General features: G+C 48.1%; 1 protein-coding gene across 6 annotated transcripts in view; it reads right to left on the reverse strand.

The window, feature by feature from the left end:
• Nucleotides 1-19,653, reverse strand: part of prmt3 (protein arginine methyltransferase 3) — a 323,649-nt gene that overhangs the window by 302,028 nt on the left and 1,968 nt on the right. For all 6 annotated transcript variants that reach the window (XR_011596499.1, XM_070898645.1, XM_070898646.1 and 3 more), the window contains exon 2: nt 3,990-4,113. Coding sequence is in view for 5 of the 6 variants with exons in the window: in XM_070898645.1 (XP_070754746.1) it covers nt 3,990-4,113 (124 nt within the window). In the remaining variant the exon portion in view is untranslated. The remainder of the gene's footprint in view (nt 1-3,989; nt 4,114-19,653) is intronic.

A 19,653-nucleotide genomic window follows, 5' to 3' on the forward strand; every position in this document is an offset into this window, starting at 1 on the left:
AGCATTATAGGTGGGCATTTCGTCAAAAATGTTTGCACCCCGTATACTTCAGCATCTGCCTCCTCTCTCTGAAGCTCGAAATTGCTTTGATCCACCATGGATTGATCTTCCTCTGCCACGTGGTGGTTAGCAGGTTTTGCAGAGCTTGCAACTCGTTTGCAAGCTCGTTGGAGGTGCCCCATTGTTCCACAGCTCTTGCAAACATACCCTTTGAAGCGGCATGAATAGGCTGAATGGAAGTCTCCACAACGCCAACAAGGTGTGAATTGCCTTGCATTCATCTTTTGTTGGGGACTCAGGTGACCCAGATGACTCAGAGGCCTGCTGGCAGTTGCAGACTCGTGGGTTCTGCCCTGTACATTTCTGCTCGCAAACACAGTTCCAGTTAATTTATGAACATTGCTAGCACTTGTGTGCTGAGAGATTTGTTTGGTGTTATCACTGGTGGACATAAACGCCTGTCACAATGGCCTTACTGAGGGTCGGTGTTGCTACAGTCAAAGGTTTTTATAGAATGGTCTCGTGGCCAATGCCCAGTACAAAAAAAATCTCTGAGCATTTGCTCCAGGTAGCCATCAAACTCACATTGTCCTGCAAGTCGCCTTAGCTCGACGACGTAGCTCGACACTTCCTGACCTTCAGATCGCTGGCACATGTAGAACCGATACCTCGCCATCAGCACGCTCTCCCTCGGGTTAAGATGCTCCCGAACCAATGTACACAGCTCCTCATACAACTTATCTGTGGGTTTCACCGGAGCCAGAAGATTCTTCATGAGGCTGTTGGTCGGTGCCCCGCAGACTATGAGGAGGCCGGCTCTCCTTTTTGCAGCGCTTCCTTCTCCGTCCAGCTCGTTGGCTACAAAGTACTGGTCTAGCCATTCGACATAGGCTTCCCAGTCCTCACCCTCCGAGAACTTCTCCAGGATGCCCACAGTTTGCTGCATCTTTGCGTTGGATTCGCATTCTCGTCGCCAGTTATTGTGTTCCTAACACAGATGAGGCTGCACATAGGGAGGTTAAAGTATCAGTGACCTCAGTCTTTAATAAGACACTCCAGAGTGAGGAACAGGCTTTAGGGGCCGACTTATATACAGTGCTCCCAAGGGATGCTGGGATCCCTTGGGACTTCAGGGGATGCACTCCCTGGTGGCAGAACATGGGAGTGCATGCTTTACAGATACACAACAATCTGATTGAATGGTGGAACAGGCTCGAGGCACTGAATGGCCGACTCCTGTTCCCATGTTCTTACCAGCGATTGGGAGGATTCAATCCTTCTTTTCACTCAGTTGGCAAACTCAGCCATTGGTACACAGGGAGGCACCAAACAGAGGCAAGGGGCCTGAAATTCAGTACCGCTGGAAAGCTGGTGCTCCCCCCCACCTTTTTGTGGCCATTAATGCCGAAATTTTTTCGTGGCTGGGCCACCCCATATTCAGCTCCAAAAAAGAGAACAAATGGGTTCCAGCGCAAATGAACGCTTCCAAAGTGAATTTTTCAGTGGTGTGGCTGTCTTAATTTGAGCGTTATCACCACTGAGAAATTCAGCATGCAGGTAAGGGTTTCTAATGAGCCAGCTGCCCCCTGCCCTTTTTAAAGGAGAGCCAACATGTTCACTGATATGGAGTTACTAGAAACTGATGGATGGTGTGGAGGACAGAAGAATACTGTATCGTGACGTGGGAAGACCTGGCAGACAGGCAGTACATAATACATGGAGGGAGATTGAAGGGGAGGTGTCAGGCACCTCCATATATGTGAGGACGCACCTTCCCAGGAGGGTGCTAGCCAGTCTGCACTCGTCCCTTCCAGGGTGGCGATGGGTCGACGCCTCCTATCTCTGGGGTGACGGGGATCCTCCTCCTCCTCAGGTACTACTGCCATTCGACCTCCAGCGGCTGTCCCCTCATGATGGCCAGGTTGTGCACCATGTAGCAGACCACGACGATTATGGAGATCCATTGAGGAGAGTACTGTAGGGTGCCACCAGTGTGGTCCTGGCTCCGGAATCTCTGCTTAAGGATGCCTATGCACTGCTCGATGGTGTACCTGGTGGCACAATGAGCATCATTGTATGCATGCTCTGGCGCTGTCCTGGGGTTCCACAGAGAAGTGAGCAGCCAAGTGGACAGGGGATATCCCTTGTCCCCAAGCAGCCAACCGCAATCCTGATACAGGCCAGTGAAGACTGTGGGCACACTGGTCTGGCGCAGAATGAACGAATTATGGCTGCTGCCTCCTTTGCCTGGTGCTGATGGCGATGCTTCTCCTGCGTGCCGCCCTGCTCCTGACCAGGTGTACCAGATATTACCCTCCCAACACTCCTCCCATCCTCAGGGTGAACACTGCCAAGCAGGTCTCTGCAGCCCACAGGACTCCACTAAAGATTCAAACCTGAAAGTTGTACAAAAATATGTGCAAACCTCTGAACAGCACTCAGCAGGTTGAATGGTGGCAAAACAATTAATAAAACTATTAAAAGATAAATACAGTGGATGCTGTAATCTTAAATAAAAATACTAAAATTAATAAAATGATTTTCCCACCAAAGGGCAACATTCCAACGGTGTCCCGTTCGAGCATCGACTCGAATACCTCGCGGGGGCACCGCTGGGAAAAGGCTTACGTTTTTGCAGCTGAAAATCGCGGTCCTGGTGGCTTTTCAGCGGCCCGCACACTGCAGAGCTCTCCGTTTCTGGCGGAAGTGCACACTGCTCAAATCCCCCCCGAACTGAATATGGCTTGGGAAGGGAAAGTCATCCGACCGCGGCGGCCGATCTCAGCCCAAACTCAGCGGTAGTCGTCCCTTCGGGGACGGTGAACTTCGACCCCAAGGTGTCTTGCCAAGGACAAGGACGAAAGCCAAGATGAAGATTACCATTGTCTGCTTTCCTCATCAATCAGCAGTAGTCTGGAAGCAGACCCCCATCTGCCTTGGTGGGTGGCTTGGCAAGAACAATGGTGGGGATAAATTACACGACTACTCATTACGTGGCCCGCAAGCCAATTGCAACGCATTACGAACCTCCGTTGTAGCCTTTGGACTGGATGGCCAATGTGCTGGGGTTGCCTGCTGTAGGATAATACTCCAGGATTTTGTAAAATCAGATTGTTTAACGGCTCAAGCACTTGTCCCAGTACATGACTACCAATTCTCTCTTTTTCTTTTAGGGAGGTGGTGGGGGGTAAGGGAGAAATGTCATCTGGTCAATAGCATCAACTGCGCCCAAGAAGGAAGGGGACGGTTGACCTCACGCCTAGATCTTTGATTATGCAACTCTTGAACGAGCCTCCAGGAAGAACATAAGAACCTAAGAATTAGAAGCAGGATTAGGCCATAAGGGCCCTCGAGCCTGCTCCTCCATTCAATAAGATTGTGGCTGATCTTTCAACCATATCTCCACTTTCTCGCCCAATCTCAATATCCCTTGATTCACCTAGAGTCCAAAAGTCTATCTATCTCAGCCTTGAATGTACTCAACAGCAGCCAGATTAGAATCTTTCCTCTCTACTTCCTCTCCTTTTCTATTAATGAGACACCCAGCTTCCATTCAATGTTTCTCTACATGGCATAGTTTAGATTATAACCTCAACAAGAGGGTCTTCTGATATGAATCGGTGTCCCACCACATTATGATGCACACATTGGCTGTTGCTTAAGATTGATACTCAATTCCTCATTATTTCTCCCAGGAATAAAAATGCCAAATTTCCTTCGGATGAAGCATCCCACCACAGCCTGGTGCTTTATGTAACAGTTCAGTCAGTACTGACAAAAAAACTCACTCCCAACAGGACTGGACAAAATCAAGTAGCAGAAAGCCAATGTACCTGGGGAAAAAGTACCCTGAAATAGATTATGTGCACATTTTTGGAGTGTCAAACTTTTGTGACAGGGCAATACTAACCATTAATATGAATAAAAAATACAAATCTCTGCAGATTGTTTCAATTTTGTAAAGCATTATAAACACAAAGCGAACGCACCTCTCGCAAAATAGGCAGCGAACTTGCAATTCTCCCTTGGTCTCATCATCTTCATCCCAGTCACACCACACCTCATCATCAAAGTCCGACAGTTCAGGCATCTCATCAGTAATATCTCCGCAGTCTAGCATAAAAAAAGAAACGATATCACAGACGGCGTGGTTGAATTATAAAGAACAGCTTAAATCTCACACACAAAAAAAACTGAGCTTTGTAATGACATTGCAAGATCCAGCTACAAAACCGAGCATCATAAACATCCTATCAACTATTTGTGACATACAGCAACAACAACTTGCGTTTATATGTGGAGCAACTTCCGAAGATGCTTCACGGGAGCACTATCACACCGGAACTGACACTGAGCCAAAAAAGGAGATATTAGGAGAGATGCTTGGTCAAAGGGGTGGGTTTTAAGGAGTCTGAAGGAGTTTTTTGGAGCTCATTCCAGAGTTCAGGGCCTAGACAACTAAAGACATGGCCGCCAATGGTGGGGCGAAGAGAGTAGGGGATGCGCAAGAGGCCAGAGTTGGAGGAAGAGAGAGTTCTCGGTGGGTTGTAGGGCTAGAAGTGGTTACAGAGTGAGAGGGAGCAGAGAGGTCATGGAGGGATTTGAAAACACGGGTGAGAATGTTAAATTTGAGGTTTTGTTGGACTGGGCGCCAACGCTGGCCAGCAAGCAGAGGAGTGATGAGTGAGCAGGACTTGGTGCGGGTTAGGATATGGGCATCAGCTTTGGATGAGCTTAAATTATGGAGGCCAGAAGTGTGTTGGAATAGAGGTCACAAAAGCAAGGATCGGACTTTCAGCAGCAGATGGCTAATGACTAATGGAATGTTGGTCTTTATCTCCAAGGAGGCTGGAATACAAAGAAAAGGAACTTATATTTTAGTCATAGCTGCAACACTGCGTTCAGTTTTCGGGACCAACCTCAGGAAGAATATGTTTTGCCTTGGGAGAGCAAGCAGTGCATATTCTACAGATACCATGACTCAGAGGGCTAAATCTTGAGGACTGGTTGCATAAACCTGGCTTATATTCCCTGGAATATAGAAAAGTGATGGGTGATCTGATCAAGATCTTTAAAATGTTGAGAGAATGTTTGATAGAAATGATTTTCTCCAGTGGAGGAATCAAGAACAAGGGGCCATAACCTTAACATTAGAGCTAGGCCATTCAAGATTCACTTTTTCCACACAGAGGACAATAGAAATCGAGGAACTCGCTCCCTCAAAAGGCTGTGGACGATGGGTCAATTGGACCTTTCAAGACTGAGATAGGTAGATTTCAGGTAACGATATCAGGGGATATGGAGCAAAGGCAGGTAAATGTAGTGGAGGTGCAGATCAGCCAGGATCTTAATTGATGGGCAGAGCAGACACGACGGCCTGAATGCCCTACTCCTGTTCCTTATCTGCCAAGTTGCTGAGGCAAGGGCAGAGACGGACGATGTTATGGAGGCGGAAGACAGCAATCATTTACGGCGGCGAGGATATGAAGTCGGAAGCTCAGCTCAGGGTCAAATAGTATGCCAAGGTTGCGAACAGTCTGGTTCAGCCCGAGACAGTGGCCAAGGCGGGGGATGGAGTCGGTGGCATGCATTCCTGTTCCTGTGTGGTCCACAAGAAAACAAAGAAAAACTTAAAATTACTTACCTTCGAGCCTCTTCTGGCCTCAGACCTGCAGGCCACCAGGTTGGCCTACAAGGGCTTCCCATAGCAGACTTCGAGTTAATAGTATACTTGGGTCACAATGACGTAATTGGAGCCCCAATCTGCATATTTAAAGAAGGACCGAACCATCTTTCCAGCTGGTGTCCTACCCACCTGCTCAAGAGTAGGTTAAAATGGCAGCTGGATGGCAGCTGGATCACAGGGGGCAAACCGCTGCAGCCATTTTAATTGCCCATTTTCCACTGGATGAGCATGGTTAAAATCAGCCCTCGTGTGTCAATGCAAAGTGGTTTTGGTTATTAATGCACCAGTGACAGTATAACTCAGAAGACCACAAAGCACTCGAAGGCCGTGAGGTGCGAGAGCCCTCCAAGAGGCCAAGTCACACCAATCGGAGGTGACAAATTTCAAAAGATGCCCATGGGTGAGGAAGGACATTCAGCCCTTCTTAATACATCCATCCACAGCAACGCTACACTCTGGTCACTGCAACATCTTATTGTTTCTTCAATGATGCAAGGTTTTCGCTGTTGAAGCCCCCATCAATGCCTTTGTTACCTCTAGACTTGACTATTCCAACGCACTCATGGCTGGCCTCCCACATTCTACCCGACGTAAACTAGAGGTGATTCAAAACTCGGCTACCCGTGTCCTAATTCGCACCAAGTTCCGCTCACCCATCAACCCTGTGCCCGCTGACCTACACTGACTTCCAGTTAAGCAACCTCTCAATTTCAAAATTCTCCACCTTATTTTCAAATCCCTCCATTGCCTTGCCTCTCCCTATCTCTGTAATCCCATCCATCCTCACAACTACCACCCCCCGCACCACTGCCCCCCCCCCCCCCACCCCACCTCCGAAGATGTCTGCGCTCCTCTAATTCTGGCCTCCTGAGCATCCCTGATTAAAATCGCTCAACCATCGGTGGCCATGCCTTCTGTTGCTTAGGCCCCAAGCCTCTGGAACTCCCTGCCTAAACCTCTCTGTCTCTCTGTTCTCTGTCAAGATGTTCTTTAAAACATACCTCTTTGACCAAGCTTTTGGTCACCTTCACTAATTTCTACTTATGCGATTCGGTGACAAATATTTATCGCATAATACTCCTGTGAAGCAACTTGGAACATTTCACTAAGTAAAAGACGCTATATTAATACAAGTTGTTGTTGTTTTCACCTGTGCCACTGTGCTCTGACGTTCATTTCAAGTGTTTATCAGTCTCTCTGAATGAAGAACCTCCCAATCTCAGTTCTAAAGTTATCTTTTACTAGTTTGAGCCTGTGCCCCCCTTGTCTACTCCCACTGTTAAATTTAAAATAGTATTCCAGATTAACCAGTATTTGCCAAATAATGTGCAGTGTCACCGTGTCTCTAAATATCATTTGGGTTCAGGCCTGTCGCACATAAATGTGTGTATTTAAAATAAATCAATTTCATCTTTATTGATGTGACTTCAAATATACTAGCAAAGCAGCAACAGGAGCATAACAGTAAGAAGACACTGCACTACATTCCCACTATGGGGCAAGCTTACCAACAGGACACAGTGATTATCTCTGTCCTGGGTACTACGCCAAACAAGGTTTGCATTCCCCGGTGGAGGATTCATCGTGGCATCCCCATCGAGGTGTAGACTCTCTTCCTCTACACCCTTTATTATCACTGCTACGTGACAGCTCTACTGCAACTCTCTTTTGCTGCCCAAGCCTTTCACATGAATGTTATTACACTTGTCGGAGCAGATGGCAACCCCTTTGCTGCTGATGTCCCTGCAATTATCACTGGCAAACATCAACTACTTTTCATCCGGAATATTGTTTCCCTTTCTGATGGCCATTCAACTTTAGGAGTCATGTCCAAAGATCCCTTTCATGCATCCAACCTTGGCATTTCACCTCAGAAGCAGATGCACACTACTTGATCTGTTCTCGAAAACAGAGAGTATAGGTTAAAGGTACTCACTCAGACTGACGGAATCGTGGGACGTAGCGTTCCACTGTTGCTCACCATTTACATAAAGAATGGTCTGGATTTTCAGCTTTTTGCAATTTCGCCCGTTTCTGGGCGCAAATCGCGGCGAAATAAAAACTTTAGTGCCGGATTAGCGTTAGCGCCAGAGCACGCAACTTTCGTCAAATGAAAGTTCACGACACGTGTTAGCACTAACTCCAGCGTCGCACCACAGAATTTGTGCAGCGGAGCCGAAAGTTCCGGCCCTAAAAAAAAAAAATCGGCCGTTCTGCACATGCGGGAATTTTTTTTTTCTTCCCACACTTCTGGTCTGCTGTCCGATCACAAACACTAATGCAGGGTGCGGCCACACACATGCGCAGTACACCCAGGGCTGAATCAGCCATTTTATTATTCAATTTTGAGGATGGAGATGAAGGAGGAGGAGGAGGATAGCAGACAGTGTGCTAGACAAGAGGCTAACGAAGCTCTTGTGGAGGTTGTGGAGAGGAGATGGCAGAAATTACACAGAAGGGGTGGATCTAGAATCCTGCCACCCATTTTTAACAGGATATGGAGATTGCTGAGCAGGTCTCCGCCTCAGACACAGTGGCCAGGAGTGGGAAGCAGTGCCGGGAAACGTTTAATGACCTTTCGAGGATCGTTAGAGTGAGTACAATTTTTATTGATGCACTCCTTCATTACTTCAATTATAAATCTGACATACTATTTGTTCTCATGCTGTTGCTGTCTCTCAGTACTCTGTGGGCTGCCTCCTAAAATGCATGACGCATAGGTAGGCTTAGTGTGGCACCCTATTTGCCATGAATGATCTTTACACATTATTAAGATTGCTTTCTGAGATCTCATAAGATGTTTCCGCACGTTGATGTCCTCCTGATGAACCACGTGCTTCCAATGCCATTAAACAGGAGGATTGTATTACATTCAGACAGTATCGTATAAGTGCTTTGGTGGCTGTGTGTGCCACGAGAGCAGAAGGACCCTCCCATTCCCATTTTTATCTTTGCAGGCAAAGAAGTCCCATAACCGCTGCGAACAGGTGCAAACAGGCGGCGGTCCGCCTCAGACCCTGCCACTTACAGACCTGGAGGAATGAGCGGCAGGCCTCATTGGCATCTCAGGTCAGGCAACTGCTAGTGATGACGCTGACTCCCGCTTGCATAGGGAGGGCAAGTCCTGCACACTGCCTGGGCTGGGTTGGGGCAATGTGATGCAGTGTCTGTGGACTAGGGTTGGGGCAATGTGATGCAGTGTCTCTGGACTTGATATAATGGAGTAGCAGCGGTCCTGCAAATGAGCCTGTGCCATGTGACCTTACTCAGGTCACCCTGCCCCCTCCCCTGCTGCTTACCAGTTGTCTGTTGCTTTCTACTTCCAGATGACCAGTCACAGGCGCCGTATCCCTCGAGTCAACCCTCCACATCAGACCATCATGTGGAGGAGGAGGAGGAGGAAAAGGAGGAAGAGGAATTCACAGAGCAGCCAACTCCGGGGGGGGGTCAGATGTATTCTACACCTTTTTTCCCCCACCGGCAAACACCCCGTCCGAGGATGATGCAACTTTCCCGGGTTTTGAGACCTCCAAGGCTCCTGGGCCTAGTGGCGTGCAGCAACGCAGTTCTGGGGTCGAATCCCATAGGCCATCTCTCCGGAGGGTGAGTCGGCAAAGTCGGTCTGCTGACAGACAGGCAGACACAGAACTGGACATGGTGGGACTGTCCAGGGACAGCATCCAGCTCACCCGTCAGCTCTTTGATGTCCTGGGTAGGATTCCCGCCACCATCGAGAGTCTTACTGCGACCTTAACGGAGGGAGGGTCGCAGATTGTCGGTGCGAGCCGCGAAACCTGCGAGGCCATCACTGCCCACCAGAGGCTGGTGGCCTCCACCAGTCACACTGGAGTCCCGGAGAGTGTGGCGAGAAGCCTTTCTGAGTTCCCCAGTGTGACACCCAGACACACCCCCACACCACCTGTGACTGGAGATCCCGATGAGGACGCTCGCCAGTCAGAAGCGGCGCCTTCCATGTCACGAGCTCGTCCACTGTCTTCCCAGGAGGCGTCTCCATTGTCTCTCCCCACAACACAGCAGCGCTATGACAACCTTGCTGCACGCCATCATAGTGCCACTTTGGGTATGAGGAGCAGACAGGGGGGGGGGGGGGGGGGGAGGGGAGGGGGAAAGCCCATGGTAAAAGACAATGGGGCAGGGGTGATGGTTATGTTGTTGTTTAATCACACTGCTGGATGCAGATAATTTGTTATTTTAAAGTTTCAACATTTGCAAATGATGTTGGCAAAATTATAAAAAAGTTTACAAAGTTTCAGAAATTCTTTTGTTCACCTTATCCATTCCTGTGCAGTGTCTCATTTGCAGAATAAGAGGGGGAATAGTCAACATGGTGGGATAGAGTGGCCAGGCAATGGTGAAACGTGCCGTTCACTCTTCAAGCAAACCGTTTAATTATGAGCGGCTGTCGTAAGCTTTTGCAGCAGGGAAATCTCCACGATGCCTCCCTCCCCTGAGGTTGTGATAGGGGTGGTGGTGGCATGGGTTCCTCACCAGGCTCCTCTTCCTCCTCCTCCTCCACCCACCCTCTCTCCTGAGGTGGTCCTGCAGTCCCCATTGGTAATTCCTGTCCCTTCATGATGGCTAAGTTGTGTAGCATGCAGCACACCACAATGAACTCAGAGACCTGCTGAGGGGAGTATTGCAGGCAGCCTCCAGAGTGGTCCAGGCATCGGAAGCGCTGCTTGAGCACTCCAATTGTCTGTTCGACGATGTTGCGTGTGGCTGCATGGCTCTCATTATAGCGATGCTCGGCTTCTGTCGCAAGGTTCCGGAGGAGGGGGCTCATGAGCCAAGTGACGAGGCCGTAACCTTTGTCCTCGAGCATCCAGCTCTGGCCTCGTGGTTGACGCTGGAACATGCGTTGAGACACTGCTCTCACGCAAGATGAAAGCATCATGGATGCTACCTGGATATTGGCCATTGACTGCCATGATGCGCCGAGTATGGTCGTAGACGATCTGTACGTTCATGGAGTGGAATCCCTTTCCGTTTCAGTAAAGGTCTGGATTCTGTAAAGGTGCTCGCAGGGCGAAGTGCATACAGTAAGGGTACCCTGAACCTTGGTGAAGCCAGCAAATCATCCAAAACCTACAGCCCTCTTATTTTGGGCCTCCTTGGTCATTGGGAAGTTTGTGAAGTCCATCCTGCGTGCGTAGAGTAGTCACCTGGCAAATGCAGCAATGTGTAGCATGCTGCGAGATGGAGCATATGTCCTCCGCTGAGGCCTGAAAGGAGCCGGAGGCACGGGGAGCAGGTCCCACAGTCACCTTCACCTCGATGGGCAGTGCAGTCCTGTTGCTGCTGGTAGGCTATAGGTCTGCCTGTATGAGCTGGCATATCTCTTGTCAGCACTTCTTTTCAGAAGCGCAGCTGTCCAACGCACTGTGCCTCAGAGAGCTGCATGTGTTCCCTATAAAGTCGTTGGGGATAAGGCCTCCTCCCCATACGTCTGCGACCTCTTTGATTATGTTGAAAATGATCATCAATCAGCCTTTTTGCAGCTTGACGCCATATAAATATAGCAGCCAGGAATAATGGCTGACGTAGTACAGCCCCATTTTTTAAAATGTCCTTAAAAACTATAAACTTACATAAACTTCACAATCAAAAGTATGCAGTAATGCAGCGTTCCCCTCCCAATGATTTTAATCACTCCGAATTCCGACTTTCTCCTCCGTTTCCAGGATGGCGCCGTTAGCGCCTGGGGTGTGACTGGTATTTGCTGGCGAGTTCCCGGGCAGACACTAAATCGGTGATATGTTTCAAAAATTCCACTCGGGGCATTAGCGCAGCGATGCATGACGATTTACGCCATCCAAACGGTGAAAACAGTGGGCGGGTGCCAAGTTTTAGCGCCACTGCAAAACTATTGCCGAAAGTTCTGCCTGGGCGCAAATTCTTGTGTGCCTTGTTTCACTCAAAAAAAAATTGTTTTTGCGCCCCGCCCAGGTGCTAAACGGGGCGCAAATTAGCCGAAAATACAGCCCAAAGACTGGCATTTATATAGCACCTTTCACGACCACTAGATGTCTCAAAGTGCTTTACAGCCAATGAAGTACTTTTGGAGTGTAGTCACTGTTGTAATGTGGGAAACGCAGCAGCCAACTTGCACAAAGCAAACTCCCACAAACAGCAGTGTGATAATGACCAGATAATCTGTTTTTGTTATGTTGATTGAGGGATAAATATTGGCCAGGACACCAGGGATAACTCGCCTGCTCTTCTTCGAAATAGTGCCATGGGATCTTTTACGCCCACCTGAGAGAGCAGACGGGGCCTTGGTTTAATGTCTCATCTGAAAGACATTATTTGGACTCGAGAGCCAGAAGTACAATGTGAAAATTTGCAGATGAAACCAAATTAGGGGGTGTCGTTAATACTGCGACAAAATACATGACATTAACTGACAGAATGGGTATATAAATTACAAATAAATTTCAACATCGATTAAGTGTGAGGTGGTGCATTTTAGTAGGAGGAATAAGAAGGCCATCTACTCCTTGGAAAGTAAATGGGGTAAAGGGGAAAGTGATCTAGGGGTACAGATTCACAAATAATTAAGAGAGGCAATGCAGGTTACCAAAGCAATAAAAAGGAAAACAAAGCACCAGGGTTCATTTCTAGAGGAAGAGAGTTTAAAAGCTTTTCTGTAAATTTATATAGAAACTTGGTTAGACCACACTTGGGAGTACTGTGCACAGTTCTGGTCTCCATATTGCAAAAAGGATATAGGAGCATTGGAGTAAGTGCAAAAAAGATTTACAAATATGATACCAGAACTGGGAGCATACAAGTATCAGGAAGATTGAACACGCTGGGGCTCTTTTCACTAGAAAAGAGAAGGCTGAGAGATGAACTGATAAGGTAGACGTGTGAACATATTTCCCCTTGCGGGGAAATTCTCAACTAGAGGCCATAAATATAAGATAGTCACTAATAAATCCAAGAAGGAATTCAGGAGAGTGGTGAGATTGTGGAATTCGCTACACATGGAGTGGTTGAAGCAAATCGCATCGATGCATTTAAGGGGAAGCAAGATGAGTACTTGAGGGAGAAAGGAATAGAAGGATATGCTGATAGGGTTAGACAAATTAAGGTGGGAGGAAGCTCGTGTGGAGCATAAACACCAGCGTGACCTGTTGGACCGAATGGCCTGTTTCTGCGCTGTAAAATTCTGTGTCATTCAATGCAAGCAGGCTTTGTTCCAAACGCCCCAGACATTGGTCAGCTATTTCGAAGTATTATGGTTTAAAGCTACTGTAAGGAAACTGTATTATGTTTCTCAAATGAAAAGCTAAACTTGCAGTTACAATCATACATAGATAAACAAAACACAGATATTAGCAGACTGCATCAAATACTGTTGTCACCCAGATTAACCCTTTCCATTCATCCAAATTTATCCAACACCATACCATTTACTATCATATACATCCCTCTCTATAATCTCACTTCTCAAATGCCTCCTTTTCAGACTGATAACTCAGACCTCTGACACAGGGGATTAGCCTTAAGGATTTTTGCCTCCATCACTTGAATGTCTCTCTTATTTCTCAGTGACCAGAACAGGGCACAGAACTAAAGGTATGGTCTGACCAGAGCACTGTATAGTTTGATCATAGTTCCCTTGACTTGTATTCTATTGGTTTAGCTACATAGATCTTTTATCTTTGCTGCTCTGAACTGGCTGGACATGTTTGCAGGGATTCACCTCTTCGGAACGGAGTTCCGAATCAACCCGGACCTGCCTTCCTGGGTCAAGGTTCAGACAGGCTCCCAATGGAATTCCCACCACCTGGACAGAGCCAGCCAGTGCAAGGGCGGAATCGAGGAAGACTTGCTTCCACTCTTAACATGTGTCCTTAGGTGGCTGAACAGTCCAATACGAGAGCCACAGGTGGGACAGATAGTCGTTGAGGGTACGGGACGGTGGGACAGATTTGCCGCACGCTCTTTCTGCAGCCTGCGCTTGATTTCTGCATGGTCTCGCCGATGAGACTCGAGGTGCTCAGCACCCTCCCGGATGCACTTCCACCACTTAGGGCGGTCTTTGGCCAGGGACTCCCAGGTGTCGGTGAGGATATTGCACTTTATCAGGGAGGCTTTGAGGGTGTCCTTGTAACGTTTCCTCTGCCCACCTTTTGCTCGTTTGCCGTGAAGGAGTTCCGAGTAGAGTGCTTGCTTTGGGAGTCTCGTGTCTGGCATGCGGACAATATGGCCTGCCCAGCGGAACTGATCAAGAGTGGTCAGTGCTTCAATGCTGGGGATGTTGGCCTAGTAGAGGACTCTAATGTTGGTGCATCTGTCCTCCCAGGGGATTTGTAGGATCTTGCGGAGACATCGTTGATGGTATTTCTCTAGCAACTTGGTGTCTACTGTACATGGTCCATGCCTCTGAGCCATACAGGAGGGCAGGTGTTACTGCTATAGCCCTGTAGACCATAAGCTTGGTGGCAGTTTTGAGGGCCTGATCTTCAAATACTCTTTTCCTCACCCGGCCGAAGGCTGCACTGGAGGCGGTGTTGAATCTCGTCGTCAATGTCTGCTCTTGTTGATAAAAGGCTCCCTAGGTACGGGAAATGGTCCACGGTGTCCAGGGCCACACCGTGGATCTTGATGACTGGGGGGGGCAGTGTTGTGCGGCGAGGACTGGCTGGTGGAGGACCTTTGTCTAACGGATGTTTAGCGTAAGGCCCATGCTTTTGTACGCCTCAGTAAATACGTCGACTACGTCCTGGAGTTCAGCCTCTGTATGTGCGCAGACGCAGGCGTCATCCGCGTACTGTAGCTCGACGACAGAGGTTGGGATTGTCTTGGACTTGGCCTGGAGACGGCGAAGGTTGAACAGGTTCCCACTGGTTTGGTAGTTTAGTTCCACGCCAGCGAGGAGCTTGTTGACTGTGAGGTGGAGCATGGCAGCGAGGAAGATTGAGAAGAGCAGCAGTGCAGTAGCAGGGACTCCTCTGCAGTACCCTTAAAGTCCTGGGGCTAGAACTTCCACTTTTTTTGCATGCCTAAAGCCCACTTAATGCCCATTCTACCGCTGAAAATGACGTATAACGCCCAAATATCGCCCATTTTGGCACAAAATTGAAACTGACGGGCATTTTTCAGGAACTTATCGCAGAGCGTTACTTACCCCATGTGCTTAACGGCGAGAAAAAATATTACCGTCCACTCAATATTTTGGGGCGAAATCAACACCTATAATATCGCCCAGCATTACTTTCCACACTGATTTAACGCCGAGATTCAATATTAACGCCCGCCCACTGTTTTATGTCGTAAAGAGCATATTTACTGAAACTAGCGGCCATGAGATATCCCAGCGTCAATTTCACCACCTCGCACATATCGCCCACAATATCGCTCGCCCAAAAAAACGCCCACAAAAAGTGGAACTAACCGGAACTAATCACAGCGTTATGGACGCCATGTTCTAGATCACATGTCGCATCCTTTAAAAGGCTGCTGTGCTTCAACCTCAGCGGAGTTCGGATGTACTCTGGAGGTCGTCGGAGTTTATGTGAACATCTCTACAAACATCTTGACCATACAGTGACCGATTGGAATTTAATAGGTGTCTTCGTCGGGACATTCCTTGTTTGTGACCCATCAGTGGAAAACAGAGCGCTACTGCAATGGGGCCTGTCCTTTCTCACCCTCTCTTGGTGACCAATTACATGCAGCAGACTCGACATCGCCGAAGGAACACTCCACTGCTTTGTGCCCAATGTAAGACGTGACAGACGGATGAGGAGGACCAGACGTTACACCCCCAACAAGTACAAGGAGAAACATTCTTACCTCGACTTGCCCGACACCACCTGCCTTCGGAGATTGTGCTTCCACAAAGGGGTTATCACTGAGGTATGCCAACTGATAAGGGCAGATCTGTAGCCTGCCAGCACCATCAGTACTGCACTGTCTGTCGAGGTCAAAACTACCGCGGCACTGTCGTTCTATGCCTCGGGTTCTTTTCAGGCCACAGTTGGAAACATTTGTGGACTTTCTCAGCATCGCTGCATTAGACAGGTCACTGAAGTCCTGTAGCACGCAGGAGGATCAGCTTCCCTATGACCAGGGAGGCACAGAGTGAGAGGGCTCTAGGATTCTCCAGAATTGCAAACTTCCCCAAGGTGCAGGGAGCAATAGACTGTACACACATCACGATGCGGGCACCTTTTCAGGATGCAGAGGTTTTTCAGGAACCGCAAGGGATTCCACTACTGAATGTCCAACTGGTTGTCAACCACCAGCAAATTATACTGGCAGTGAATGCTCAATTTCCGGGCAGCATCCATGATGCTCACATCTTGCGTGAGAGCACTGTATCTGGCTTGTTTAACAATCAGCCACAAGGTCAATGCTGGATGCTTCGTGACAAAGGATATGGTCTCGCCACCTGGCTGATGACCCCCCTGCGTGACACCCACACCGAAGCCGAGAGGCAATACAACGAGAGCCACAGAGCAACTCGCAATATCGTGGATAAAACCATTGGAGTGCCGAAACAGCGCTTTAGATGTCTGGACCACTCAAGAGGCGAGCTCCAATACCACCCTGAGCAGGTAGCTCAATTCGTGGTGGTGTGCTCCATGCTGCACAACTTGGCTATCAGGAGGGGACAAGAATTGCCTAATGAGTCTGACAGTCCACCTCACCAGAAAGAGGAAGGGGAGGACGCTGACATCGGCCCAGGCAATCTGACTGATGCTGAAGCCATGCCCCCGCCCCCCCGTAGACCACATGAAAAGGCCCATGGTGGCATGATAGCTGCACGAGCCTTACGGTCAGGAGCTCATCAATGAGCGCTTTGCCTGAAAGAACGTTGGTGTTATTTACAAGGCTGATACACTGCTGGGTGTGCAGGTCATACATCAATGGTGGACATCACCTTGGTGACAGTTAAAGTTTAAGCTGATTGAAGTTAAGTGTAATTATACCCTTTGATGTTAAGGAATCACCAGCTATCTGAGCCATTGCGCTACAAGGTTTTGTTAAATAAAAAACATTTGAACTGAACATTAGTCTGAAATCATCAGTATTTCTGTACAAACCAACCCTTCCGCCCGCGCCCCAGCTTCTCCTCTCCACCTCCACTCCTTCCCCACCTGACTCCAAGCCACTTGGCTGAGGAGTGCCTCAGGCGATGCTTCATTGGGTGAGGGGGAGGGGGGGATGACGGCCGAACCGCTGCTTGGACGGATACGGGAGAGGACGGTCCAGAGGTGGAAACATGCTCCGAGCCAGAAGCAAGATGTTGCTCCTGGCTCTCATGTGTGATTGGCAATGGGGGTGCGGCACCTTGGGGTGCAGTGCCTGCTCCGGGACCACTGGGAGCCCTCTGCCACCAGTGTTCCTGGCTACCAGCTCCAGGGCCTCCTCCATCCCTTCCATGTTATATCTTATTTGTTGGACAAAAACTCGGCGCCAACTATGTTCTTGGTGCTTAGTAGGCTTTTTTCTGCTGGTGAATCTCCCTCGTGCCTCCCACAACAGCCAGACAAGCACACACCACAGCCACACATGCTTTCAGTGCCTCTGAGCTCCCTCTCTCTCTGTCTCCACTTCTACGCATGTCATAATGACCCTTGACCTCCTGAATCGCGGGAATCGAGCGTTGCCATACCGTTGCTAAGGACGGCCACACTTTACGGCAGAAGGTCATAAAAAATTTAACGCGACCGCCCATTTCATATCGCTCGCAGTAATGCCCATTTTCAAAAATGGAGACGATATGCTTTGAGAATGGGCGAGAAGCTGGCGATCTGAAAACTCTTTTTTACCGCCCACACCGGAAATAATGCCCATTTTTGGTCGATAAGCACCAAAGTGGAGCTTCTAGCCCTTAGTGTCTTAAGGACCCTTAGTGTGTGCCATGGCTCAGTGCGTAACACAATCGCCTCCGAGTCAGAAAGTTGTGGGTTCAAGTCCCATTCCAGGAACTTGAGCACATAAAGGCTGACAAACCAGTGCAGTGCTGAGGGAGTGCTGCACTGTCAGAGGTGCCATCTTTTGGATGAGACGTTATACGGAGGTCCCCTCTGCCCTCTCAGGTGGACGTAAAAGATCCCATGCCACTATTTCGGAGAAGAGCAGGGGAGTTATCCCCGATGTTCTGGTCAATATTTATCCCTCAATCAACATAGCAAAAACAGATTATCTGGTCATTATCACATTGTTGTTTGTGGGAGTTTATTATGTGAAATTTGGCTGCCGCATTTCCCACATTACAACAGTGACTACATTTCAAAAGTACTTCAGTGGCTGTAAAGTGTTTTATTCAGGAAGGATAGACAGAAAGGAAAAGGGGGTGGGCCAGCATTATTGGTTAAATAGGAGATTAACACAATAGTAAGGAAGGACATTAGCTTGGATGATGTGGAATCTATATGGATAGAGCTGCGAAACACCAAAGGGCAGAAAACGTTAGTGGGAGTTGTGTACAGACCACCAAGCAGCAGTAGTGAGGTTGGGGATGGCATCAAACTGGAAATTAGGGATGCGTGCAATAAAGGTACAGCAGTTATCATGGGAGACTTTAATCTACATATAGATTGGGCTAACCAAACTGGTAGCAATACTGTGGAGGAGGATTTCCTGGAGTGTATAACGGATGGTTTTCTAGACCAATATGTCGAGGAACCAACGAGTGAGCAGGCCATCCTAGACTGGGTTTTGTGTAATGAGAGACGATGAATTAGCAATCTTGTCATGCGAGGCCCCTTGAGGGAAGAGTGACCATAATATGGTAAAATTATTCATTAAGATGGAGAGTGACACAGTTAATTCAGAGACTAGGGTCTTGAACTTAAAGAAAGGTAACTTCGATGGTATGAGACATGAATTAGCTAGAATAGACTGGCAAATGATACTTAAAGGGTTGACGGTAGATAGGCAATGGCAAACATTTAAAGATCACATGGATGAACTACAACAATTGTACATCTCTGTCTGGTGTAAAAATAAACAGGGAAGATAGCTCAACCTTGGCTAACAAGGGAAATTAGGGCTAGTGTTAAATCCAAGAAAGAGGCATATAAATTGACCAGAAAGAGCAGCAAACCTGAGGACTGGGAGACATTTAAAATTCAGCAGAGGAGGACTAAGGGTTTAATTAGGAGGGGGAAAATAGAATACGAGAGGAAACTTGCCGGGAACATAAAAACTAACTACAAAAGCTTCTATAGATATGTGAAGCGAAAAAGATTAGTGAAGACTAAATTAGGTCCCTTGCAGTCAGAATTAGGTGAATTTATAATGGGGAACAAGGAAATGGCAGACCAATTGAACAAATACTTTGGTTCTGTCTTCACTAAGGAAGACACAAATAACCCGATTCCTGGGATGGCAGGATTGATATATGAAGAAAGACTGGATCGACTAAGCTTATACTCACTGGAATTTAAAAGAATGAGAGGAGATCTCATAGACAAATATAAAATTCTGACGGGATTGAACAGGTTACATGCAGGAAGAATGTTCCTGATGTTGGGGAAGTCCAGAACCAGGGGTCACAATCTAAGGATAAGGGGTAAGCCATATAGGACCGAGATGAGGAGAAACTTTTTCACCCAGAGAATTGTGAACCTGTGGAATTCTCTACCACCGAAAGTTGTTGAGTCCAGTTCGTTGGATATATTCAAAAGTGAGTTAGATGTGACCCTTACGGCTAAAGGGATCAGAGGGTATGGAGAGAAGGCAGAAGTGGGGTACTGAAGTTGCATGATCAGCCATGATCATATTGAATAGTGGTGCAGGCTCGAAGGGCCGAATGGCCTGCGCCTGCACCTATTTTTTTATGTTTCTATGTTTCTATGAGATGTCCAGTGGTCGTGAAAGGCTCCATATAAATCCAAGTCCTCCATTCTTTCTTTAAAGGTGCAGAAGTTCCCCAAAGATCAAGGCTCCCACTGAAGGGCCCTACCGCCGACCTCTACATGGGC

The sequence above is a fragment of the Pristiophorus japonicus genome, chromosome 14 (genome assembly GCF_044704955.1).
Source record: "Pristiophorus japonicus isolate sPriJap1 chromosome 14, sPriJap1.hap1, whole genome shotgun sequence".
NCBI lineage: Eukaryota > Metazoa > Chordata > Chondrichthyes > Pristiophoridae > Pristiophorus > Pristiophorus japonicus.